The following is an 11,862-nucleotide window of genomic DNA, read 5'->3' as shown; positions in this document are numbered from 1 at the left end:
ACCGTTTGCGTCTACCAGTAGGCGAAGTAGGCCGAAAACTGACCGTAAACACCTCGCTGGGCAGCGCTCGATATCTCGTCCATCGACTCGCCGATGATGGTGTCGACAAATCAAAGCCCCTGTGTTCCGGGGTTCCGGTGGGCACACTGGATACGGCGCTGTTGCTATTCGAAACGCGTGACTGATATTTGAAGAAGCGATTAAAACCAGAATTGTCGCATCCGATCCGGCGGCACCAACAATCCCTGGTGGCTGTTGGGCTGTCCCTGGCGCAAGGGAGCGAGGAGTGTCAGTCAGGAGGTACCGAGCGCACCGAGAGCAGTTGAGACACAATTATCCCTCGCAAACACCCGTCAGACGTCAAACGGCTCGGCTACGTGTCAAGGTTTCGCTCCACAACGGCACCACCGTTCGGCCGATTAAATGCGAAGCCCATCCACACATTGCCCTGCGATTGCTGTATTAGCTACAAAATTGGGACACACATACATAGGCGTAGATGGTAGAGTCGGGAAGGGATGATGGGTCTATTTACTCAAGACTGGAAGTGTGTGCCAAATCGTTTTGTTCAAGACCTACTCTTCAGATCCGGACGATGGCGGCGGCGAGTGACTGACTGACTGACTGACGGCTTCACGAGAGATAGATAGGATAGAGCGAAAGAGCGAGAGAGGAGGGCGAAGGTAGAAATGGCTAGATGGAGAGAGAGAGAAGGAGGAATGGAGTTGTTTATTCCTGCAACCGAAAGCTCATTACGTTTCGTGTTCGGATTTGAATTCCGGGATTATGGAAGCACATCGAAGCAGTCGCTCTCTACGACAGCAGGAAGCTGTAGGATGCTTGTGGCTATTACCGGGCCCTGGAATGGGGTCCGAACCATCGAAGGGTCGGCAGTTTGGGAAATTACGCAACGCGCAACGGACTCGTGGACTGGACTACTTTAGGACTAATTTATTGAACGGAAAGACTACGGCTATGGATTCGGGGAGTTATGCAAAAACTTGTTGGAGAATTCACAAAAATCTAGCTAGTGGTGGACAGTAGACCGAAATTACACGCATTAACACGCACCGATTGGCATTGCCATTCGTTGGGTTTCCAGTTCCAGGAACCACGGGAACCACTTCGCCGTGGCGAAGGCGAAGCGAAGCGAACGGACATCAGGCAGGGATCAACGCAACAAAAACCGAAACCCTGAATCCTGGAATATCGCGCACCTTCGGGCCGGGCCTTTGTTCGTGTGGCGGCCCAGGCGGCCTTCGAAAACTCATTACTCCGACGATCGGGCATGCCCACAATAACCGGATTACATTAATTAGACGGGAAAATATTGGCCCAGACCCCGGGAGCCTTGAAGCCTTGGCAGGCAGGCAAACGCGGACATGTCGCCGTTATGTGTTTTGGGCGTAGTAGTTGTGCTGTTTTTTTTTTCTTCCCGCCCCGATAGCTTTCCATTACAAAACCACGGGCACGACACAATGGCCCAAAAACTGGCAAAAGAACATCGTAGACAAATTTGTGCTAAGACTTCGGGGCCGACGTCGCTTTAGATGCCATTTTCTGTCGCGCCAATCCCGAGCAGAACTGTGAGAATTCCCGTTCCCAAATGTCACCTTAAGCTGACGAGCGCGCTCGGTGCGATTTATCGGCAGGGCGTCGAAACAGCACGTCAACACGTGTGGTGCCGAACCCGAAACCGGCAATCAGAGATCAGAGAAATCCGTAGCTCCGAATCCGAATCCGACGAACGATGAAGGTCCCGAAACTCCCGAGGTGCAAAGTGCCACTTCCCTCAAACTTTCAAACGACGGCAGAAGCTGTAGGTCGACTTCATTAGCCCTGGCCCAGTTCGATTAATATCATCATTATTTGTTGCGTAATCGATTAATAGCGTCAATACCGTGCCGTTTGAACGGAAGTCGGTGGTTTTAAGAATGACAAAAGTAAACCGAAGTCTATGGTCCCTTACACTCATGTTCCGTCCTGTTGCACTTGGTATAACAAGTTATAGCCTCTTAGAAAAAAATCAAAATTTGCGGTGGTGTTAAAAATCGCATTTAAATTTAGAAATGTATGAAAATGGTGACAAAACTATGCTAACCAATCTGAATCGAACCGAATAATATGAATATTGTACAACAATATTAAAAGCAAAACATGAAGTAAAAAGAATAACGGCAAACCCTGTAGTTCTAAGTTTATTTTTAAATTATGTGCGTACAACAAGCTCTATGTAGATGCAACCATTCCATAGTGACAGGCGATCCCTGATCTAGCCCAATTCTTTAAAAACTGCAAACATGGGAATTAAAATAACATCAAAAGTATGCAACAATAACGAAAGGAAACCTTGTAATGGCACTAGTACAAAGGCAATGCCGGTCGATAAAATAGTATTAAAGGCTGTAAGTTTATATTTAAAACGTATACGTACATTATAGATGCAAAAAGTCCATACCGACGGACGACTAGTTCGTGGTCTTAAGCAGCGGTAGAAATAAACATTTTTTTTCCAAAACTGCAAACAGCGAAAACCAACCAATATTCAGAGTATACGAAAGTAATAAAAGGCAAACCTGAAATGAAACAAAAAGTACAAAGGCAATTTAGAAAATATGATGAAAATGATAAAATTGTATTAAAAGTTTTAACTTTATATTTAAATTATATGTACAGGGTGTTCCATCACAATTCAACTATTCAAATATTGAATAACTCCGCTATTTGTGAGTCGATTTTGACAAATTAATTTGATTCTAAAACTTCAGTCTATGCCGTTTTAGTCATAGGTCAACCGAAGACCAGTGAAGAACTGAACGCCAATGTCACGGCAGAAATTGCTGCTATTATGCGGTCATTTGATCGATATTGTATTTTGGGTAAATTATGAATAAACGGCATTGTATACCGCAGACAAATGTTGTTCATTTGTCAAAATCGATTTTCAAATAGTGGAGTTATATTGAAATCGTTGAACCGAATTTAGATGCAACAATTCCATACTACAGACAGGCGATTGGGTTGAAGGTCTCAAGAAGCGCTGGTAATAAAACATTGCTTAAAAAGCTGGCACAGCTCAGAATGATGGCTTATGGTTTGCCGTTTCGGGTTCAGCTTCATTCAGCAATATTTGCCCCGCCTCAACAAAACGGTTCGTTACTCGAGCTTTATTGCGCGCCGTAACGGCGACAGTAGGGTAAATAGCATACGTGACCTGAGTACCCGAATTGACGTAAAGTGTGACTGTGCGAAATGATTTCCCCTAAATATTATCGCATTTGCCCCGTAACAAAATACTGCAATCAATACGTCCTCTCTGTCGCTCGCTGTAACGTTGTGGTTTTCTGGGTCCCGGGTACCGACGCGGTGGCCGGTTATTAGTGAACAACTTAGCGGCTACCGTAAAGAAATTAACGGAGGCAAAAGAAAGGAATGGCATAATTGTTGTGTACGTGTGCGTGGGTGGTTGATCAATGTCACTGGTTATGAGGTGTCCATTCTCTGCAGGATGCGGCTACCGGCTTCAACTTTAATTGCTGTCCCATAACAAACCGCCCAGGGGACCCGGGTCAAGAAGGCGGACCTAGGTCCTAGAAGTCCTAGAATGCCGCCGCCGACGCCGCCGCACCGGGGTAGCAATAGTTCTGACGGTCCAGCCGCAGTCAGTAACATTCAAGTCGGGGTGACTTACCCGTGCTCATCGGTATTGTGACGGTCACTCTGATACATCGGTACCTGCCCCAGCGACGGACTTTAATGAGTTTTTGCAAACCTCTTCCATTGAGGTTCCCTAGAAAGCCTAGAGAGGTAGCGTAGCGAGGTACCGAAAGGTAGACGTAACGGTGTTTTATGGAGTTTCGGTGTGTTCACAGTCTGCAGCCAGCTCCCGTTTTACGCCGCACTCAAATTCGCACCCAGCCCCCTGGCCACAGGGCCTTTGGTCCCGCTGAACCCTTAAGCGCTGAATTGGCGCTGTGGAAAGTACGTGCTCGCGCTACCTTAAACCTAGGGCCGCAATTAGCACCCAACAACCGCCCGCGCGGTGTTAATGAAGGCTGGCCCTGGCCCTTGCTGGTGCAGTGTCAACCGTGCAGATATGGGCAGAAAGGACAATGATTCTCGGCACCCGGGGTTGGAACTGTTTAACGTAAGCAATAACACGCCCGCAATAATTGATCGCCCGGCGGGACCTGCTACCTGGGAACTCCTGTGTGACTCCTGGCCGTACTGCTTCTGATTCTGGAGCAAAACGGGCCATTCGTAGGCAGGCGAAGGCGAATCAATCCTGTCGGTCGACTGTCGGATGGAGTCGAGTTCCGCGGAGTTCCCATCTTCCCAAGGGGTAACGAGGTCGATCGAGGTGTCCGATCTCCCAAAGCGTTTGGTGGACTTCTGGGAATCTGGGAGCGGGCCCAACTCGGCCCTCGGCCCCTAATGAACATTCGGCACTCCTGGTCTGCGTCACTTCTTCACTTTTGCCACCGTTCCGCCTGAGTTGCGTACACCCCTCGGTGTGTGAGTCCGATTCCCGACGGCTCACAATCCGGCGACGTGAAGGCCGCTCATCCGGAAGAGGGCTCTCCGCGGGCCTCCTCCGGGCTGACTCGCCGACTTCACCGACTGACTGACTGACTGACTGATACCGCGTGTTCGCGCATCACTGCTTGCGCACAGAGGGGAGCCGGAACCGGCCGAACCGTTTTCCAGCCCAATCCCAAGCTGCAGCAGATCCTTGCCGCCGCCGACACATACACGCACACACGCGCAGAAAGGATGCGCGCACACAGAGACGTTTGCACCGCACTTTGATTGCCATTTTGACTAGCTGATTTCTGGTGCCCTCACGGCGGCTCACGGGCCTCACGGGTAGAGTACCTTTGATTTCCGGACCCCAGAACGGGAAACCCCCGTGGAAACCAGATACTCCTGTGTACGCCCCTTGTGTCTGTGTGCGAATGGTTTTGGTTGTTGGCCAAGCAGACAGCGACAGGAAGTCGTCGTTGGGACCGAGATTCGGTTGGGACGCCGTGAGAAGCCTCTCTCCGGTGACTTCGACTCCGGAGGATACCAACGACGGCTCATGCGCTCTCTTCTCAGGCTATCTCCTCGACTTCCTGCCGCCGTGTCTAGGTCGGGTCTTCACACATTCGGATCTCCGTTTTTTTTCTTCTATCGGATCTTGCAGTTACCATCGCCGGTTCATTTTACGTTGCGTTCATCGAGTTATTGTCCTGCGAACAATGGGGACTTTGCCACGACGCGAAGAACCCGAGAAGCCCCGGGTTCGCCCGGGTTCGCGCGGGAACGGACGTAGCGTCTTAAAGAGGAGATCTCCTCAAGATCTCGAGTCGAGCGGGTTTCGGATCGCACTTTTTTTTTTGGGGAGGTACACCACCTCGACCGCCTAGCCGCGTGTGTGGAACCTAAGCCGACGATGCTGGTGAAATATGATGCACCGACCGAGCGACAGACAGACAGAGAGCGAGAGAGAGAGAGAGAGAGGGAGTCGATCTGGAGATTTGGAGACAATAGGTCCTGCGAGCTGTTGCGCAGCATCCGACATGGCATCCCCAGTCCTACAGTCAACGTTTGGCCGGATTGGTGGAAAACACACCACAGAAAAGGACGCCCGCTCGCCGAACTCCACCGCATGCACCCCCTCCCTGGCAGGATCTTCGTCCCCGCCGTACGGGGCTGCCAACCGTGGATTCGTCGGTCTGTGTGCTGCGCATATCCTGATGCTCCCCTCGCTCATGCGCATCACGGGGGGGGCGTATCTCGCCATCCCCGGCAAGGATAATGACACGCCGAACGGAACGGTCGATGGTAGCGATAGTATGGCCCAGTTAGAATCGGGAACAATTGCATTAGCTCTATCTCTGGGTTGGTTTGACTTAGGAAATACATCAAGGTGTCAAATTGAAGGTATTTTATTGTACTTTAAGAGAAAAATTTCAGAAATTTATTATGTCGCTCATCGGATGAAATCACGAACTTTCTTTCGAATGCACGCCATAATTTTCTGCACAATCTTCTGGTCCACCTCAGAGGCTAATTTGATCTAATTTCTCGCCATCTCTGCAGCATTCCGTCTACTCTGAATCTTTCAATCTACGGTATTGGGTTCCCAGAAACGGTAAAGCACAGCATATATAGTTGATTTTGCTAATTTTTGTGTTTTTGCGATTTTTAAAGTAGACCACGTGGTGTCTTCGACGTGAGTGTGTAGAATTATTTTTCCTCTTTCGAGTTCAATTAAGCATAACTTTCCATAAACTCCACGTACTAAGATGAAACTTTCAGCACTGAAAGTTGAATGTTTACTGAAGATATGACTATCAACACTTTTGAAATCCGACCACCAGAGGCGCTGCTAGAAATCATGCAATTGTTCCCGATTCTAAGTGGGCCATGCTTTACGTTATTCCAATCAACCCACTTTCGTTCGTTGGCTTGCGATTCCTGCTCACTTCGGGAGTACCGAGAAACGGAGAATGGAACGAAAAGACGACGCTTGGTTTGGTGGTTCCTGGGTGCGTTCTTTGTTTGGCTGGAACGGACTCCCGGCTCAAATTCCTGGGTCCCAAGGAGGACCGGACTAGTAGCTGGAACCGCCAGCTCCGGGATCTCCTGGGAACTTCTAGGTGGGACGTAGGTTCCGATGGGACTTCGCAGGTACGCCAAGACCTCCAAAAAGCGGAGCAATAAGATGGCGAACTTTGGAGGCCACACAGACCCAAAGATGGTGGACTCAGGAGTGGACTGATGAAGGCTTGAAGATGTTTTAGTTTGACAATTCTTCGTTTATTGTTGGCGCAGATTTTACGCCGGCAATCCGGGACACTTACGAGCTAGTCTACGAGCTACGGAACTCTATGGTCTAAACGTCTAAAGGTGGAAAGTGGTAGCCACCTCCACCTGCTCGAATCTTGAAGAATCTTGAAGTCCTCCTCCGTAAGTCCTTCTGCTACAATCTTTTCCCTAACACAACATACAATGCACAACCGTAGCGCGCGGTTGCAATCACAGACAGGTTTAGAGCGATCCAGAAATCGCGGGCGGCCCCAGTACGTCACACACGTCCACTACTACTACGTCCGGCTACTTCTGGCGGTAGAAGTCGAGCAGCAGCTTCAGCAGCGGGGCGGGCCCAATGTTGCGGCGGAAGAACAGCTCCTCGATCGTGTAGCTGGAGACGCTGCGCAGGAGTGGCAGGAGCTGGAGCAGCGCCCGGTACCGGTTGGTCGGCCCCGGCCGGCAGGTCTGGATGTAGGTGGCCAGCGCATCCCGGGCGCTCTCCTCGAGCGCCCGGACCGTCGCCAGCTCACTGATCGTGCGGCTGACGCCCGTGACGATGTGACCGTACGGGTGGTGATGGTGGTGATGGTGGTGGTGTTGATGGTGGTGGATGGTCGAGGTGGTCACGTCGGAACCGTCGCTCGACGATAGGCTCGAGATGCTGGTTTCGCCGTCCCCGAACTCGGTCTTGTAGAGGACGATCGCGCGCAGATAGACGTACTCGTTCGGGTCGACCCGGAGCGCCGCCAGCTGGGCGAGCACCTCCTGGAAGATCTCGACCTCCTTCAGCAGGAAGTCGGAGATGGTGGTCCCGCCGGCGCCCGGCTCCCCGCGGCCCCCGTTCAGGTACTCGTAGGCGATCAGCAGCTGGCCGAAGTTGACCGGCGCCAGGTACTGGGCGACGGCCAGGATGAAGAACTCGCGCCACGACTCCTCGAACAGCACCACCTGGTCCGCCATCGGGAGCTGCACGAACGGTGCGAGGCTCTTGAGGAAGTTCACGTTCATGAACAGGAGCTGGGCGGCCGACTCGCGGATCGCGTCCACCGCCACCAGCGGGTGGGTCGCGGCGAGCGCCGACTGGAAGAGGGCGGCCGACGTGGCGGCCGAACTCGCGCCTGGCGGCGGTGGTGGCGGCGGCCCTCCCGCTGGCCCTCCCGCTGGCCCTGCGGCCAGGTACGGTGCGGGCGGTGGCGTCAGGAACGGGTTCCGGCCGAGTGACAGGTCGAGCCCGAGGGGCAGGCCAGCGGACGCTGCGGACGGATGCGGTACGCCGGCGGCGGCGGCGGCGAGGCCCGCCGGCGTCAGCATCATGTCGTGCCGGAGCGGCGAGTCCTTCGCGATGAACAGCGCCATCTGCTTGCGGAGCGTCGAGTTGCGGGGGCCGCGCTCGTGCTGGACCGCGTCCTTGTTCATGCCGACCTCGAAGCACTTCTTCAGCCGGCACGCCCGGCACTGGTTGCGGTGCGTCTTGTCGACCACGCACGCCACCTCCACCTTCGACTTGCAGACGTACTGGCGGCTCCGGCGGATCGAGCGCTTGAAGAACCCGGCGCAACCGTCGCACGCGTAGATCCCGTAGTGCTTGCCGGAGCTGTGGTCCCGGCACACCTTACATGGCACATCGTACAGGATACGGCCTGGAGGGGCAAAGCAAGAAGGGCTGTTATTAGCTCGGGCCGGCTCGGGCTAGTCGTTTGACTGTGGTTCCCTTTTGGGGGAAGAAGTCACAATAGACTTCCGGGGACTGCTCTTTCAGAGGGGCCCGGAAACGCCTTGAAAAGGCGCCTTGAAAAGGCGTTTCCGGCTACTGCTCTTTCTTCAGTCGCTCACAGGGGAGGTTCCACGCAACTTACTTGAGGAGGCAGCGATGTGGCGCATGTGGTTGTAGCGTGGGTCGATCAGCTCGGGCGAGCTGACGGGCGACTGCAGCTCCTGGCCGCGCTCCGGTAGCGTACCGAACATCATGCTTGGCCGGTGTGTTCGCGGGAGCGTTGCTTGATGACGTTGATCAGTTGATCGATGCTTGATTCCACGTTGGACACTGCACCACTAGGGCGGGGAACAGAGCCCCAGGCACCAGCACTGACCGACACCGAGCCTTAGAGACACCGAGGACACACGGGGACTTCACTTGGGTTTGTTGCGAGTTGTGGAGTTCTTGGAGCCAGAACGCCTGTCGTCGTCGTCCTGCTGCTCGCTCGGAAGTTCACTCTCAATTGCTCTAGTTTCGGCCGGTGACCGATCGTTTTATGCCACCGCACCCCGAAACCCCGAAGGACCTTCTCCCTCCCGTGTTCCGTCTCTGTCGCGCGCTCTCAAAAACGTTGCACGCTCGTCCCGCCATTGGTAATGCGGTGCGCGTGCGAAAGGACCTTCAGGCCCGGAACGTATCCTTACGTGAGGCTGGTGGTCTCGCTCTCGCTCAGCGCGCGGAAAAAATGGGCGTTGCACCCCTTGGACCTTTGGCGTTTCGGGATTCATTCGGGCCCGGTGATCGGTGCCTGCAACAGAAGTGAGAGACAGAGAGACGAGGCCCGGCAGGTAGGGCCGACGGGACGGGCGCTGCCTTTGAATGAAACAAGACCCCGGTACCGCCGTCACCGCCTGGGATGCTAATTGTTCCAAATAAACAGCTCGAGCCGCAGGCAGGCAGGCAGGCAAGTAGGCAACCGTCGTTGCCGGCCTGGGATTCATCAGAATAAGAGAACCTTGCGGATGCCGCGGTATGCGAACCGAGTCTCCTCCGCGGTCTTCGGCTACCATTCAACCATTCCGCACCGGCAAGGATGTCCGTTGAGACGAATCCGCCCCCTGCTCGAGGGGCTCCCCGAGAGAGCAGGCAGCTTCTTGACGTTTTGGGCGCTTTCGACAATGTGCTGTTCTTTCACAAAACATTCACCATCAGCTCAGCGCCGCAGGGTACAGTTTTCTCATAACCGTTCCGTTAACTCAAGTGTCCAGACTTTCGCTCTGAATGTCTGCCATTGTGGGTCGCATGAGTCGCTTAACAACAGAAACACGTATTTAAATTGTTAAAACTTACTACGGATCGAAAGCGATACTACGAGCGATACCGCGCAGATGATAACAATTTTTTCCATGGGCCTCCAAACGAAGATATGGACTTAGAACTGCCTGCTTTGGAGCATTTGATTGATTCGCCAAGTTAGGGCACCGAAATGTGCAAAAGAGACATTGAAAGTTAAGTCACAGATCCCGGAGGCCGGACATCTGAACGATGTTGTGTTTTCGGCTTGTTTTTGAGTTTGTTTTTTGGAAACTATGAAATGGATGACCCTGTGTGATCAGGTAAAAGATGAGCGCAAGCGAATGTAATTCGTCGTAGCTGCATTAAATAAATGGTGATGATCCGGGCAGTGTGCGTAGTGCACAGCAATGGTATGTGGTTAGTGACAGAATGACCTGGGACACGGGCAGTAAGAATCTAGAGCTTTACAACCGCTCATTGATAGTGATTTTTGGGATCAAAATCGGAGTCAGCTCGACTGGCTAAGCGTAATACGCTGTGGTAATACGCTGAAAATCTGACTCATCTACCACATCGCTTGGCTCGCTCTGGAGCTCGTCAAAACGAATTGGAAAGGACCAACCCCTACCATGGAAGCTGGTTTTTTTGTAACGACGACGCAAAGGTTGATTTCCAACGCATAGAATGTTACCCATTAGACGTCCCACTGGTGGAAAATGGTGGTTCTCACTTGTTGATCCACAAACAAATTGAAGCCTTAAAGTATTTGTTTCGTACGACCGTCGAGGGCGAGCGTTTGCCTTCTTCGTATCAACGTTTGGGTTTTGGTACTGGTATAAATGTCCATTCGAATGGCATATCTAATGGGTAGCAATGGAGTGCGGGCTGACACTGCATTTTGACCTTTAAGTTTAGCGCTTAAAATAGTGACTTTAATTATTTTATTCATCTTTCTCTTCATTTTCACCCTGATCCAATTACAAGCAAATAAAGGGAACATTACAAGCAACATTCGGAAAAAGTAAACCAAGCAAACATATTTAAGGTGTTCCAACAGGCGGCGGCTTGGTTCGTGCATCAAGCGAATGTATTAATACCGCTGAATAGTTAACAACGTAGGCTAGATTCGTAACAATATCAAAGCATTCCTAAGTAATAACGGTACCATGTATATGTGCTTGAATGTTGGAATTAATAGGATGAACTATTTAATTGCTTGCTGCGAATATAGTGCGAGTAAACGACCAACTGATTTTCCAAACTTTCGACGTCAATAAAGATTATCGACTTGGAGCATTGGAGCATCTTTCAACACAACCACCAAAGAAGAGAAATGAAACCAACGAAGATTTCATTGCATCAAGTTGTAATCGTGGTTTTTGTCTTAGCCACAATTGGTTCTTGTCCTTGCTTGTCGCAACGCTTGGATGAAACGCTAACTCATGGGCTCAGCTCCCGTCATGGGCAAGCGTCCTAGCTACGGAACGGACGTTAGATTTCCGCCGCGCTTTCTACTTCATTTTGCACCGGTTTTTTCGCCATTATGTGACACGTTTATGAAAATAACTGGACTATTGAGCATCTTCCCAACAAACACTAGGTGCGTATTCACTGTTTGTTTTGTTTTACGGATTAAAATTGTCTAAATCATGGCCGAAGATATGTTTAAGAATGCTTTATGTCCCTGATCAACAATGCATGCATAACATCACAAAATTCACATTAAATGATGAATAACAGCCACGAACTGCCTACCTTTGAAGTAAGACAACGATAAACTCTCTTTACTACAACGGAAAAAAGGAATCGCACAGCCTATAAAAGCACACCAGGAAAGCGCACATGCTACAACTCTACGTACATCAGTCCCATGGAAGTATCTATGACACGTATTATGAACAGTCCCACTACTGATCGCCTCGGAATTCATAAAATTTACTATATGGGCATTGCAAACTGCTTTATAAAAATTATTAGACTAGAATTATTAGAAGAAAAATACACTTACCTGAAGAATATGTTAACGCATCCAACAATATCGAAAGCCCCAATATCATCCAAACTGCGCAATT

General features: G+C 51.2%; 1 protein-coding gene across 1 annotated transcript; it reads right to left on the bottom strand.

The window, feature by feature from the left end:
• Positions 1-7,101: 7,101 nt before the first annotated feature.
• LOC131213698 (protein tailless) lies at positions 7,102-8,766 on the bottom strand. The gene is made up of 2 exons (XM_058207805.1): positions 8,655-8,766; positions 7,102-8,438 (listed from the first exon to the last, which is right to left on the bottom strand). The coding sequence occupies exons 1-2, from the start codon at positions 8,764-8,766 to the stop codon at positions 7,102-7,104; spliced, it is 1,449 nt and encodes a 482-aa protein (XP_058063788.1).
• Between the last annotated feature and the right edge of the window lie 3,096 nt (positions 8,767-11,862).

The sequence above is a fragment of the Anopheles bellator genome, chromosome X (assembly GCF_943735745.2).
Source record: "Anopheles bellator chromosome X, idAnoBellAS_SP24_06.2, whole genome shotgun sequence".
Lineage (NCBI taxonomy): Eukaryota > Metazoa > Arthropoda > Insecta > Diptera > Culicidae > Anopheles > Anopheles bellator.
This window is presented reverse-complemented; position numbering and strand designations above follow the sequence as displayed.

Bases quoted from the DNA above. Each gene is read 5' to 3' on its own strand.
- LOC131213698 (XM_058207805.1), bottom strand. From the start codon at position 8,766: ATGATGTTCGGTACGCTACCGGAGCGCGGCCAGGAGCTGCAGTCGCCC. The intron at 8,439-8,654 runs GTAAGTTGCGTG...TTGCCCCTCCAG, and splicing joins CCACATCGCTGCCTCCTCAA to GCCGTATCCTGTACGATGTG.